The sequence below is a fragment of the Drosophila arizonae genome, chromosome 3 (genome assembly GCF_054131065.1).
Source record: "Drosophila arizonae isolate 15081-1271.41 chromosome 3, UAZ_ARI_1.0, whole genome shotgun sequence".
In the NCBI taxonomy this organism is placed as follows: domain Eukaryota; kingdom Metazoa; phylum Arthropoda; class Insecta; order Diptera; family Drosophilidae; genus Drosophila; species Drosophila arizonae.
Window position 1 is genome coordinate 24,230,523 of NC_142923.1, and position 15,695 is coordinate 24,246,217.

Here is a 15,695-nt window from a genome sequence, read left to right on the forward strand (position 1 = left end):
GATTATCCGTCCGTCTTTCTCTTTGGCCGACCATCTGTCCGCATGTATCCCACAGTCTAAGAGATTCTCTCTATGTTTATCCATGTCTATAAATGCATATCGCATTTATTTATAATATATGAATTATCGATAACGACTTCCATGTTATTGAATTGGCCAAGACTATCAAAACTCAGCAATTCAATTATTCAATTAACATCTCATATACAGATCTTAAGTTTACCAAATTTGCATTCAGTTTCAAGTGGCTTTTGGATTATTTTAATTAAATAATTTGTATATATCGGATACATCCCTTTTAATTAAAATCGCAAATGTAGCCAATATTTAAGATAAGCTTACTAATATATAAACTGAAAAATATTTAAGCCATAAGCTGCAAAATTGATTAAAATCCAGTAATTAAAACAGAAGTTATTAAATATAATGATTAATGGATTAAATAGGCAAAAGAAATTGAAGGAAAGGAGTGATAAGCAAAGAAATTTTCGTATATATCATATATAAAATACAGGCGAGTCTCAATAATTTGTACCCCGCTAAAACAAAAAGCGAGATGAATCGAGAAAATTCGTTCCCCTTGAAATAAGTTCGTTCTCGATAATTAAATTTCTATGTAAATCGAAAAAAATCAAATATCCTTGCATTTTCGAATTATCGGGACTCGAATATATGTGGACGAATACATTGAAATGTTAAGCATTCTAGCATATACTAAAAATCAGAATTTGTATATGCTAAGAATATTTTTGCTACTTCATTTTCGAGCAGTGTAGTGACGGTGTTGGTACAGGCGATGTTCATGGATGGAGACCTAGACTCGATGGCTTTATTTTTATTTGACAAATATTCCTTTGAGCATTTACTGTATCTAAATTTTAGCATTCATTCATTTGAATAGAGCAATTCGAGTCAGGGTATCTACCAGTCTAGCACCCCCACCAAAAGGTTTCCAACTTGCTGTTTTTTTTTTTTTTTTTTGTGGCAGCAATTTAATGAGTTGCGCCTATTGTCTGCTGAGCGAGCAGGTGCTGCTCGAATGGCTTCCACTTTGCTTGAAGAACTGATTTATACTCGTGCGTCATATGCGTGGCATCGCCAAACTAATGATTGCCGTCCTTTGTACTAATTTATTGGATTTCTTTTGTCGGACACGCGAACGGCCATCCACAGCTTTGCTTAGACAAAAGTATTTCTTAGCCCGGCCGTAGTCTGCCTTGGTCTGCCGTCGCCTGGCCTTTGGTTTATTTCCGTTCTTTTTTCGCACGGACGGGTCATTTATTAATTGCGGCTCGCATGCGTGCTAATCTCTTCATTATGCGATTTCATAATGGATTACATTCAAATAAATGCGCCTCATTTACCGCCGGGCTATGCGGCTCGTAATTTCTATAATTTCGTTGCCATTTTCCTAATGATGCGTGGTCTCGGTCTCCACTCAAACCACCCATCTACCCACTAATTCCCGAGGGGCCAGAAGGCCAAGGGTGAACGGTGCTTATGTTAATGCCTGTTAATTTGAGCCCTTGTAATTGAATAAGATGCATCAGTTGGACTAATTCTACCTCTCTGTCTCTGTCCTGTCTCTCTGTCTGTGTCTGTGTCTGTCTGATATTGATAGAGGATGGCAAAAGCTGGTGGAACCAAAGCTAAACAGCAATTCATAATTAAAGGCGTCTTAGTTACGTAATTTCAATGTTAATTTCAATAAACTTTACTCTGCTTAACTCTTTCAGCATCAGAAGTTTTTTTAATTTTTTTTTTTATGAGTTGACTTTTTACTAAATATTTTAAGGTATAATTTAGAATACAAGTAATTTAATAAAAGGCTAAGGAATTTTATAAATGTATAAAATGATAAAAGTACAACCGTTTAAAAGTATAACAGTAGAACAGTATAATAGTATAACAGTATAACAGTATAACAGTATAACAATATAACAGTATAACAGTGTAACAGTATAACAATATAACAGTGTAACAGTATAACCGTAAAACAGTATAACAGTAAAACAGAATAACAGTAAAACAATATAAGAGTATAAAAGTATAAAAGTATCAGAGTATAAAGGCATTAATGAATATAAGTATAAAAGTATTAAAGAAACAAACTCATTCTGCGCTGGCATTACACAACCCTACAAAAACGTGTAAGAGATCAACGCGCTCACACATACGGAAGAGCAGACAGACAGATGCACAGAGCAAAATCGACTCAGCTCATTGCCCTTCGTCTTTCTCTCCGGAATTGTGGATCCATCGGCCTTACCACTCCTGTAAAGTCATAACGAATATCCTATCTATTCATGCCTATTCCGCGGACAACTTAAGCTGAGCAGCTGAAGCGCCAGTTCGTTCAAGTACTCAGTCGAATAAACAGCAGCCGGATTCAATGTGTAATGCAGTGCACTTACGTTTTGCTTGGCTGCTAGTGTAACAACGGCAGCTATCTAAGCCACTCTGAAGCCAACCCGCTTTCAATTGCCCCGTCGTCAGGTGCGTCAGGTGTGGTGGGGGCGGTGCGGGGCAGCGGGGGCTGCGTGACAAATTTGTAACCGAAAAGCGAAAACCATTTAAATGGTCGTAGAAATGTGCGCGCCGACAAGCGGCCATAATACAATGAAAGGCAAATCGCGTATCGCATAGCCCCCGGCGTAAACCCCATGGCATTACTTGATATCGCGCTGCTTCAACGGTCTGTTTTATTTTCTTTTTTAGCTTCCACTGCTTGTACTTTGTTTTTGCTCTAGTCGCGCGCTGTCAGCTGCGCTTACAAGCGGCCAGGCAAATTGAAAACTGTTAAGGACGCGCGGCGAACTGGAGGGCAACGCCAAGGACAGCTACAGCTACAACGACTACGACAACGACAACGAAGACGACAGCGACAAATGGCGGCGCTTGTTCATGAAAATTTAAATTGCAAAATGGGCTCAGTGTGGGCGTTAACAGTCAAGCCCAGCGCCATCGCCGCGCCACGGCCCCACCCACATCCTGTGCCAGCCCCCGGCCAGATGGAAAACCCTTCACCAATATTTGTCTTTTAATTACCTGCAAAGTGTCAGGCAGCTGTTCAGTAAAATTTGTTGCCATAAGGCACGAGCCATGTAGCCGAGCATTCGAATTTAATTATTAGATGGTTGTTACTACAATTAAACATATTCACAATTTATGCATTAACTATTTTGAATAACATATTTTAAAAATTGCTACACTTGCGCACGGAGAGGACAACCGATCTTAGCCAGAAGTGCTTTTCTACTGAAAAATGAGTTGATGCCTATAAGACGGCAATACTCATCAGTGCGCATTTAGCTATATATTGCACTCAAGTTCCCTCAACTGGACCTCCGTCAGTAGTGTAAGCGGGATGGATATATGACTGTATCCTCGATTGAGTCTTTCTGTCGATTCTCAGCTAACATTTACTCAGCTTGCACTGTCGCACAAACACATTGAAACAAGATAGAAGCAAAGAGCGTAAATGGCTACCTGCTGTAAATATGAGAGAGCGTATATATAAATTTACTTTGATCAGATCTGTTTCGCTCTTACGCTCAACAACCATCCATTCGTGTTGTATTCTCAATTACTCAAAAGCTACATATATACTTGCCATTGGGAAGAGCGAGTTGGGTATATTAACACTGGGTCCACACTCCTTCCTCTGCTACACAAATCGTGATCAAAAGCAGCACTCCAAATGGCTACTGTAAATGCTATGTGAGCAATCTATTATGCTCCAATCACTCAATGCACAAATGCTGTTTGTTCTCTGTTAAGCGCTTAAACACACACACACACACATACATATGCATGTATTGCAATTATACAAATCGAAATCAAAGGCATTTTAGATTCCACTATTTCAATGAATACTCGCTTCACTAATGCTCTCTGCGGCCTTGCGCGGCATTAGAGGGCGATAGCTACATATGTATATACATACATACATACATACCTATATGACTTAAGCAACGATATCAGAAACAAGACCGCAAATGGCTACCGAAAATATGTTAATTAGCAGCTCTTGACAGCTGCAGTCCACTCACTCACTCATGCTGTTTACTGCATGCTTAGGTTTGTCGCTTTCGCACACATGCACACAAAATGCGATACAAGAGCGCAAATTGGCGAGCGCTAAGTGAACGCATTTGCATTTTATGACAATTACAGTTTAACTCATTCGCTCTTTACACATATTCCTTTGACAACGTTCTGTGCTGCTCTGACTTCGTCTTCTGTTGCATCGAATGAAAAGGGAGCAGAGGAGCGAGCGTAAATGGCTATGTGTACACACATACACATGCATATCATGCTCACTACAGCGGGAATCCACTCAATCACTTACGCTGCCTTCATCATGCTCAGTCGTGCAGCTGACCTGCTCACACTCATTTCACACACATGCGAAATGAGATCACACGCACATATTTTATGCTCCCACGTATACACATACAGCAACTTCTTGGTTGGCGAACATTCGTGCTTACGCTGCTCATTTTTTTCACGCTCTCATTTTGTGCTTTATTCAATGCCATTTTCCGTTGTCGCACTCTTGTCAACTACAAGAGCTCGCAGTTGAAAAGAGTACACAATTTTTATTGGTTAATTTTTGCTTGATTATCGAAAGTCGCATTCTGGTTATGAGTCCCTGGAATTGCTGATCCAAGCAACCCTTGCTTTAGTGTCAGTAGAGAGAGCAGAGCAAGCTGTGCAAAGCTCGGGCAAATAACTTATAGGAGTTTATTTTAAAAATTCATTTTAGGTTCTGCTTCCACAGCGTCAACTACGCCCAGAAACATACAACTTCTGAAAATAATTTTCCAATTTTGTAACAGATTTTACTGGCCACGTTTAAGGTATGTTTTATATACATATAATATTTAAAATACTCGATAGGGAGAGGGAAAGAGAGGCCATACACATTGAGTGAGGTACGAGTATTTCCAATATTCTTTCCATTTTTTTTCCAGTGCACGGCTATGTTGCGTATGATTTCGAAATGCTCAAAATTCCATCGCGGATCCAGTCTCGCTTACCAGCTGGTGGGCCGGGAGCTGTGCCGCACCTATGCCAAGGATGTGAAGTTCGGCCCAGAGGTGCGGGCCATGATGCTGCAGGGCGTGGACGTGTTGGCTGATGCTGTGGCCGTGACCATGGGACCCAAGGGACGCAACGTGATCATCGAGCAGAGCTGGGGCTCCCCGAAGATAACCAAGGATGGCGTCACGGTTGCCAAATCCATAGCGCTCAAGGATAAGTTCATGAACATTGGCGCCAAGCTCGTCCAGGATGTGGCCAACAATACGAACGAGGAGGCCGGCGATGGCACCACCACGGCCACCGTGCTGGCCCGCGCCATTGCCAAGGAGGGCTTCGACAAGATCTCACGCGGCGCCAATCCCGTCGAGATCCGGCGTGGCGTCATGCTGGCCATCGAGTCGGTCAAGGAGAACCTAAGAAAGATGTCGCGCCCGGTGAACACGCCCGAGGAGATCGCCCAGGTGGCCACCATCTCGGCCAATGGCGACAAGTCCGTGGGCAATCTGATCAGCGAGGCCATCAAGAAGGTGGGACGCGAGGGCGTCATCACCGTCAAGGATGGCAAGACCATGAACGACGAGCTGGAGGTCATTGAGGGCCTGAAGTTCGACCGTGGCTACATCTCGCCGTACTTCATCAACAGCTCCAAGGGCGCCAAGGTGGAGTTCCAGGATGCCCTGCTGCTCTTCTGCGAGAAGAAGATCAAGTCGGCCACGAGCATTGTGCCCGCCCTGGAGCTGGCGAATGCCCAGCGCAAGCCCTTGGTCATCATTGCCGAGGATGTGGAGGGCGAGGCCCTGAGCACGATGGTGGTGAATCGCTTAAAGGTCGGACTGCAGGTCTGCGCTGTGAAGGCGCCCGGCTTTGGCGACAATCGCAAGGAGACGCTGGCGGACATGGCCATTGCCACGGGCGGGCTGGTGTTCGGGGATGAGGCGAACATGGTGCGGCTGGAGGACATCAAGGTCAGCGACTTTGGACGTGTGGGCGAGATCGTGGTCACCAAGGAGGACACCATGCTGCTGAAGGGCCACGGCCAGCGGCAGATGATCGACAAGCGGGTGGAGAATCTGCGCGAGGCCATCAAGGAGACCACCTCGAGCTATGAGAAGGAGAAGATGCAGGAGCGCCTGGCCAAGCTCTCCTCGGGCGTGGCCCTGCTGCGCGTCGGCGGCTCCAGCGACGTGGAGGTGGGCGAGAAGAAGGATCGCGTGAATGATGCACTCAATGCCACGCGCGCCGCCATCGAGGAGGGCATCGTGCCCGGCGGAGGCACCGCCCTATTGCGCTGCATCGCCAAGCTGATGGATCTGAAAGGCGCCAACGAGGATCAGAATATGGGCATCGAGATCATCCGTCGTGCCCTGCGCATGCCCTGCCTGACCATAGCCAAGAATGCCGGCGTCGATGGCGCCATGGTCGTGGCCAAGGTGGAGATTCTCGACGGGGACTATGGCTACGATGCGCTCAAGGGCGAATATGGCAACATGATCGAGCGCGGCATCATCGATCCCACCAAGGTGGTGCGCACGGCGATCATCGATGCGGCCGGCGTTGCCTCGCTGCTGACCACGGCCGAGGCCGTTGTCACGGAGCTGCCCCTGGAGGAGGCCAATCCCATGGGCGGCATGGGCGGCATGGGTGGCATGGGCGGCATGGGAGGCATGGGCGGCGGCATGGGCGGTCTGGGCATGTAGACTGCGCGTGAGAGGAAGAGTTACACATATAGAGGGAGAGAGAGATATGTATATGCTCGGACTCTTAAGGGAACAGGAACTATACATATATATATACAGAGACACAAAGACACAGGCAACGTTAGCTGTTCGTGGTTCATTTTAAAAACTTCATTTTGGCATCCTCTTAACCTCAACCGCTTCCTGGCACACACAACACACACCACCACTCACCCACACACACACACACACACACATCCTTACACACATACTTTATGGAATTTAAATTTTAAGATATGCGCTCGATTTCCTTTTGGCAGGGCGCAGCGAGGGGGCAGCTTTAACGGTTGATAACGTTTATTAATTATCTAATTCGTATTCGGATAATGAACTAAACTAAACTCTTTAATTACTGGACTGCAGAACTGAACGGCTTCATTAAACCATTTACCAACACTAAGCACGTACTCAACTCTTGCTCAACATTTTCGCCATTTCGATTTGATGACACTCAATCCACACATTAATCACATTACTGTTCGTTCCACTTTCAAATACATCGATTATAACTAAATTATGAATATATTTCAATGTAAAATAAATGCTAAGCTATTTATCATGAAACTGTTACTGTGCATTGGTATTACTATTATAAATTGAAATAATGGATAAAATATATTCAAATAAATTTGTAAAAAAAAATATTTATACTTATGAAAATAAATATAAATAAATATAATAAGCAAAAATAAAAATCTTACTATCTTTAATTACCATATAAAAATTTGTAGAAATATTAATTGCAAATACGTAATAACTAAAAAATTATTTTATTATTATTTTAGTTTATATATTAAAATTAAAAATAAAATAAAAATGCAAAAATATTTATGCATCATATACAAAATATTTAAACCAAATTAAATTAATATTTTGGGGTAAGTGTGAAAAAATTTTATAAAAAAAGTGGTATAAAAAAAATAACTTTCTCTTTGCAGTAAGCGTATAAATCTTGAATCTTAAAGAATTCCTTTATAGCACTAGCTTCAATATTAAAACTCAGTGAAGTGGCAATAACTTGTGCATAAGGCATATGTCATGTGCTTTCTTGTCCCATTTATATTTATTTATGTAGATAACAAAAAATGGCAAAATAGAAACAGAAAGTCACTCGACTTGCATTTCACTTGACATTTTGTTGTCCGACATTGTTCATGGGATTGGCTGGCCTCCGGCGAGTGGAATATTGTCAAGTGAAGGAACCCAACGTCTGCTGCACATATCCTTTGCGACATCCTTTCCATTGTTAACCACTTGTTGTGGGTTGTTGCTTAATACCCTGCATAATACTAGATACTAGATACAAGATACTAGATACTAGATACTAGATACTAGTTACTAGATACTAGATATTAGATACTAGATACTAGATACTAGATACTAGATACTAGATACTAGATACTAGATACTAGATACTAGATACTAGATACTAGATACTAGATACTAGATACTAGATACTAGATACTAGATACTAGATACTAGATACTAGATACTAGATACTAGATACTAGATACTAGATACTAGATACTAGATACTAGATACTAGATACTAGATACTAGATACTAGATACTAGATACTAGATACTAGATACTAGATACTAGATACTAGTTACTAGATACTAGATACTAGATACTAGATACTAGATACTAGATACTAGATACTAGATACTAGATACTAGATACTAGTTACTAGATACTAGATACTAGATACTAGATACTAGATACTAGATACTAGATACTAGATACTAGATACTAGATACTAGATACTAGATACTAGATACTAGATACTAGATACTAGATACTAGATACTAGATACTAGATACTAGATACTAGATACTAGATACTAGATACTAGATACTAGTTACTAGATACTAGATACTAGATACTAGATACTAGATGCTAGATACTAGATACTAGATACTAGATACTAGATACTAGATACTTTATAAAGAGAGATTTGGCTGGAAAATAGATAGGATAAATGGGATATGGCATAACATATGCTTAAATAGACTCTTAGACTTAGATATTATATGCTTTAGACAAACCACTCAACGCAGCTCAAATTGTGGTGCAGTAAGGCAAAGAGTCTGCACTTGACTTATCTGCAGTTGCTATTTAAGTTTTTGACATTTATGTTGCGATTTTAACCTGTGCTGGCCACTTCGAGTGCTCTGCATGCTCTGTGGGTCTGTTGGTTAGCTCGGTTTCGGTCTCCAGTTGTTTTCGTGGCCTCGCGTCTAAGCGTATGCAACAGCACTCGAGGCTTTCACTGAGGCTGTTGCCTTGACGAAACAAGCATCCTAACGAGCTGTGCTCATCATCGGGGCTTACACATTGCCCAGCGGTGCTGAAAAACTTACAGGCCGCAAGCCAAAGTGGGTAACAGAGCGCATCAACTGCCCTGCCCTGCCCCGGCCCACACTGTCCCGCCTCCTTTGCGGCTTATCCAGTTGCTGTTGCAGCTGCTGTTGCCGCTGGCATCATCTTGAGCGCATTTTGTCGCGCAAATTGCATGCAAATTCGTGTGATGTTCAAGTGGCTGTTAAGACGAAGATGATGATCCGGCCACGTGTCTTAATGATGCTTACAGCTCACACAAAATGCAACAAGGCGACACTTAATTATGAAAAAGGACGACTCAAGTGTCGCTGCACGGATTACGTATACGCCCTCCTCCACCTCCATAGCCCCTCAAGCACCGTCCCATCCCATTCACCACATTTAATGGCATATTTACGACCCTGGCTAATCCAGCTCGCTTAGCGCATTAAATCAACTCCAAAATGGCCATAAAATTGCTCTCGTTCTGCCATGAGAAAACATTTCAAAAATTGACAATTTATGGCCAAAAAGAGAAAGGCAACAGGGCTAACAAGAACAAAGAAAAGCAAAACAAAAATATAATAAAAAGAGCCACCAAAAAAGAAAGGATTGGACATAATTTGGACAGTTAAACGAAGCTCAGATGCTCTAATTGTGTTGAAAAATCAAAATCAAAATAATATTTTACTTAATCTTCAGAGATACACATTTACTGTTACTATAATTTTTTCCAATTTTTGTAGACATTACAGCTCAACAAAAATTTTGTTAAATTTATATTTGAATTTGCAGGAGTATTTTTTCTTCTTTGATAAGAAAATAATTTTTTTTTTTTAATTTTTTTTGTTTTGATTATTATTATAAATTACACATTTACTCTACAATATTTAAACAAAATATTCTAAAATTTATCCATTTTAAACTGTAATTAGTATTGCAGTTTTTTTTTTTTCTAAATATAATGTTCGTTAATTTACTGTAATCTCAATACCAAATGGAAAAATTATTATAATCATTGTAACATTTAAGAAACATTAAATATATATTTATTGCTTAAAATATATCAAAATATTGCTTGAAAAAATGTAATTTTAAATGGCTTTTAAAATTTGTATTTTATACCTTAGTTATTACATGAAAATATGAAAATAATAAATTTAATACCTTAGTTATTACATGAAAATAATAAATAATTATAAAAAAAATTATTGTTATAAATAAGTATGAGTTTAAAATATTTTAATACTTTATTTTCAATCGGTTTTTAACTTCCATAGCTAATCAAAAATAAGGTTTATTTACAAAATTTGTACTAAAATATTTTCTTTTTTTTTTAAGGCAGCTGTTTATTCTTTAACCTTTGGGTTTAAATATAAATTTCTATTCCAACAATTATTATCGAAATATAAAATATCTTATTTCTTAGACTTTTATATGTTTTCAAATTTATTTCCATACTTCGATTTCACAAAGCTGTGCAGCACTCGAAAAGCAGTTTGAGTATCAAACTACAAAATAAAAAAGAATATAAAACGTCTGTTCTGTGTGCAGATTTATTTGGCGTTAGATTTTGATTGTTGTTTTTTGTTTGTTGTGGCATTTGCAACATGCGCTGCACTCGCATGTTGCAGGCAACAAACAGGCACTTTTACATATGGCCATTGTTATGATTTATGTGGCAAAAATATTTCAGGCGCGCTTCCTGTAAATGTTTTTGTTGCCCCTTCTTTCATGCCGCACACACTTTTGTGCAGAGGCGCAGGGGAAGGGCGCGAGCAGGGAAGGAGTTCGAGTGGGGCCTTTTATGTACGGAGCCAAATTCAATTTCAATTTGCACCCCATCAAAAGACAAACAAAGCGCGCGCGAAAAGTCTTTGAACTCTTGGCATAAACATATTGAGTTTTGGCAGAGCTCTGTAAGAATACTGAAGTCTGGAATTGTGGCCAACAAGGTGGGACAACATGCGGAGCGACTGCGTCCTCAATCGTTGTCAGCTGCAGCAGCAGCAGCAGCAGGAAAATAATTTTTTTTTTCCCTTGCCTCATATGTCTGGGACGTCCTGCTGCTAGGCCTGGCGCCCCATTGTCGAGCTGCTTGACTACGAAAACTCTTGCTCCTGCTTGCCTCGTAATTGAGTTTCGTATATATTTTATTGTGCAGCCCAGCTTTGATATGTTGCCGGGCTACACTCAAACACGCACACACACACACACTCATCTCTTACAGCGCATCCATCAACTGTTGCAACTGTTTCAACTGGCAGCCAAAGCTGGCCGTAAGCAAATCATAAGCGGAAACGGCAGTCAAACGTGTTTGCCAAATCCAAACAGTCTGCATGCGCATAGCTTTCATTTAACATCGATTCGGCCACATATGGCCAAAACACACACACGCACAACCATTGAGGCCAGGCACCGGCGGAGGAACTAGTTCAGGAAATGCAAGCCATTGCCTTGATTCGGTTTACATAGCAACGGCTGCAGCTGCAGCTGCAACTGCTGCTCCTGCTGCTGCTGCTGCTGCTGCTGCAACTGGTACTCCTGCTGCTGTTGCTGTTGCTGTCTTTTTTGGAACGTGGCCATCAAGTGGCCATGTTTCTAATTTCCTGCCCAGTTGCAGTTGCATTGTTGTGAGTGGCTATTCGTATCTGCAACTCGACACACAATTTATAAAACGATTTTTGGGTCCCTGTTTTAAGTGCGTGTGTGAGTGAGTGTGTGTGTGTGTGTGTGTGTGTGCGATAGGGCTCTTTTTGAAGTATTTTGTATGTGCATCATCTCTCTGCAGGATATTCGATTAATTAAACTTACAATTGCCATTCCAGGTGTCATCTTGTCAGCTGCTGCCTGCAACCAGGTTCCGGCGCGAGGTTGCCAAATTGCACTGGTCCTTTGAAAAGACAACAGAATGCATGATCCTGCATGATTTTTCCAACCAAATGTCAAACTCTTCAAAGGATTTGATTTTGGGCATTTGTAGTGATTCGCTTATAAGACAGTATAAACTTAGTCTCTTTCTGTTCTTCATCGAAGCTCTAGCGTTCCTGTCCGAAGCGACTATATAGCTCAGCAAAAACTTAGACTAGACTCAGCAACACCATTTCTTGCCTCTCTTTCTCTCTCTTTTGGATTAACACTTAAACTAATTTCAGAGGAAGGCGAAAACTCTATACTAGCCTCTATTTCAGCCCCTCACTAATACTACTGTAACAATAAGAGGCAATCAGGAACAGAGTGAGCAGAGCTTGGAAACCAAGCGAAGAATAACTACTGCTAAAATATTTATTAAATATAAATAATAAAAGTAATCCTTTTTAAATTACTGAAAAAAATCGGTTTTAAAATAATAATAAATAATATAATATATTATAATATAATATAATAATATAATATAATATAATAATATAATATAAAATTATAAAAATCAAGGTATAAAAATAAAATTTCAATAACTTAAATTATTATTGTATAAATTCAATATTATTTCCTTTTGCATTTTTACTTTTTTTTTTTTTTTAAGAGATGAAGACTTCGATGTCGATTTTTATTTAAATGATTCAACTGTTAATGCCTTAAAAAGAATAAATGTTGTTTTGTTCTCATATAAAGTTGCAGATTTTTAATTATTATTTTATTGACCAATACAAAAATGTCAGACAATAATCAATTATTGTCATTGGGGGCTTAATTGTGCTCTTGTTAACCAAGTCGAAAACAAACAATAGGTCTATCAAGGCAAATATATAATTATGCTGACTGCAGACACTGTTAAAATTCAACATATTAAAATGTATGAAAATGTAAAGTAAATATTCAAAAATAAATAAATGTAGTGAAGCAAAGAAAATCTGTATAAATTATAGATAATAGTTTATATTTTAGCATTAATTTATAAAAAAAAAACTTTTGATAAAAAAAAAAAAAACTTTTGAAATGTATAAAACTATATCAAATCTATAAACACAAAAATCTACTTTAATTAAAAATATAAATTAAATAAATTAAAATATAAATTAAAGTTAGTTAACGCAGCTTATATTTTAACTTGAATTTATAAAAGAAAATATTTTATATATATATATAACTTTATGAAATCTTTAAAAGTAAAAATCTACTCTAAAAATATAAATTAAAAAAATTAAAAATTAAATTAAAGTAAGTTAACGCGGACTATATTTTAACTTGCTTTAGACTTATAAAAATTAACTTTATAAATAGTATATAAAACTACATACAATATATATAATTTAAAAAAAAATAATATATTACAATTTAAAAAATAAAATAAAATATTATGAATATGTATAAAAACTACATAAATTTTATAAAATCCAAATGTGGCACCCTAGCTACACAATCTTTAAAGGATGGCAGCTCAATTATATACTCAAGAATTATATATAAATATAAAAGTGATAAAACAGCCTAAATGATCAGACCTTGTCCAAAAATTAAATGAAATGTTTCTGATGTGCTTTGATAAAGTTAAGTCTTTTAATAAACTTACTCTGCACATAGTTGGCAAGGGTTTCAATGCTAATTGCTTCATTTCGAGACTGTTGCAAAGGAACTAGACCATAATTTAATGCCGACTAAGAGAAATAGGCAGCTGGAGCTGAGAATCCATAACAGTTTGGTCTTGGCTGTAGCTGCCACTTAGGCAACCAAAAGCTGCATTTGCCAATGGCAGCAGCTGGTGTAAGTAACAACTCACACACATTTATATATATCTCTCTCTCTCTCTATGTGTATGTATATGTGTGTGTATTTGGCACACATGTAGCTGTTGTCTCATTGTGCATGCACTCAACGCATTAAGTGGCGACATGTGTTACACGAGCGACAGACGAGGAGGAGGCGCAGGAGACAGCAAGAAAAATGGGGATTGTTGCTGCCAGCCAATAGGCAATGGCAATGGGTGGAGGAGAAGGAGGAGGAGGAGGAGGAAGGGCATGGCACTTGTAACAGCAGCAGACAGTTTGCGGGCGTGTTACTAGAGTGTTAATAGCAGCCAGCAAAGCGAGTGAGCTGCATTCTAATGCAGCTCGCCGGCAGATCAGAAAATAAGAAACGAGAGTCACAACACTTGACAATCTTGCGGCACATTTTTCATTTAATGCTAATGCAATCAACATTTTCCATTATTGATTTGACTTGCTTCGGGATTTGCAGCTAATTAGTTAAAGTCGTCACGGCAACAGCCAGCAGGTGAATTATCGACAGTCAGCAGGAGGTGTAAGAAGCTTAATGAAATTTTGCTGCAGCAAAGCCAATATACAAAGTGTATATGTATGTGGGTGTGTGTGTGTATTGCTTTTAATATCATGCTGTGCTCATGTCTGCCACACACACACACACACATGCACAAATCGAATTCAATTGAAAAGTATTGGCAATAAAAAATTATAACTTTAGCTGGAATCCTGTGAAATTGATTGAGAGCGTGAACGGAGGCTCTGTCAAGTGCACTCTGCATGATATTTGCTCAATTCAGTTTAGCCTTCATGTCAAGCACAAAGCAGCCTAAACATTAACAATTCAATTGACAAGGAATCAAAGCTGTTTGCCCACATCCATCGACTCTCCCTGTGTTAGCCCAGAGCAAACAATTTAATTTTCTGTGTCAGCCGTTGCGCATGAGAGAAGACTAGATAAAGGCTTTAAATTGAATTGAAATTTTCTTTGTTCTACATATGACAGCTTGTTCTTCTATGAGCTAGTCTTTTATCCTTGTGAATATAGCTAAATCTGGAATGCATTGCACGATAGTCAAGATGAGCTAGACTAAAGTTTATTTTGGCATTTATTTTGAATAAAATGTGGAAAATGTACGAAAGATTAATTTAAATTGATGTTTAAAATATATTCAAAATAATTGCAACAATTAATATAATTAAAATTTATGTTAACGTGTTATATATGTATGAATTTTTTGCTTTCAAGGAAATTAATTTCTATCTATATGTTATATCCTTTAACTGTGAAGCTTATAGAGGACTTTGCCTAATTTAAAATGGGAGTGTCCTCAGCAGAAGCAGATTCTTACAGCATTTACTCTATATTAATTTTGGGTAACTACTCTTGAAAATATTCTAGCATTAGCATTTTTAACTGATCTCTATAAATGGGCTGTGACAGGGTGTTGTATGGTTAGTAATAGTAATTAATAATGATAGAAAATAATAATGATAATCATACCATCGAATGATTGATAGTAGTGATAGGAGATAACATTTGTGCTCCAAGTACATACCTGCCGTGTGAAATATATAAATAGAGAGAAGAATACGAATCAACTGGGATTGATAAGAAATTTTAATAAAAACCGTTGCTCCTTGCCTATAACAGATCCTAGAGCGATGATGAGTCCAGCTAAAAGCATTCAAAACAATATATATGTATATTGAAAAATTTAATTATTTATATATTTATATACAAATCAACTTTCTATGAAAAATATGGCGTAAAAATAAAAATACTTATAAATATTAGTAAAATGCTAAGAAACATTTCTTAAATTATCAAATATTTCAATGCCATAAAGTACCTTAACAGTTTATTTACAACTAAAACCACAAATATATTAATA

At 38.6% G+C, this 15,695-nt stretch overlaps 1 protein-coding gene across 1 annotated transcript; it reads left to right on the forward strand.

The window, feature by feature from the left end:
* The first annotated feature begins 4,687 nt into the window (after positions 1-4,687).
* On the forward strand, positions 4,688-7,346 carry Hsp60C (Heat shock protein 60C). The gene is made up of 2 exons (XM_018004450.2): positions 4,688-4,862; positions 4,977-7,346. The coding sequence occupies exon 2, from the start codon at positions 4,986-4,988 to the stop codon at positions 6,741-6,743; it is 1,758 nt and encodes a 585-aa protein (XP_017859939.1). The 5' UTR covers positions 4,688-4,862; positions 4,977-4,985; the 3' UTR covers positions 6,744-7,346.
* Positions 7,347-15,695: the final 8,349 nt, after the last annotated feature.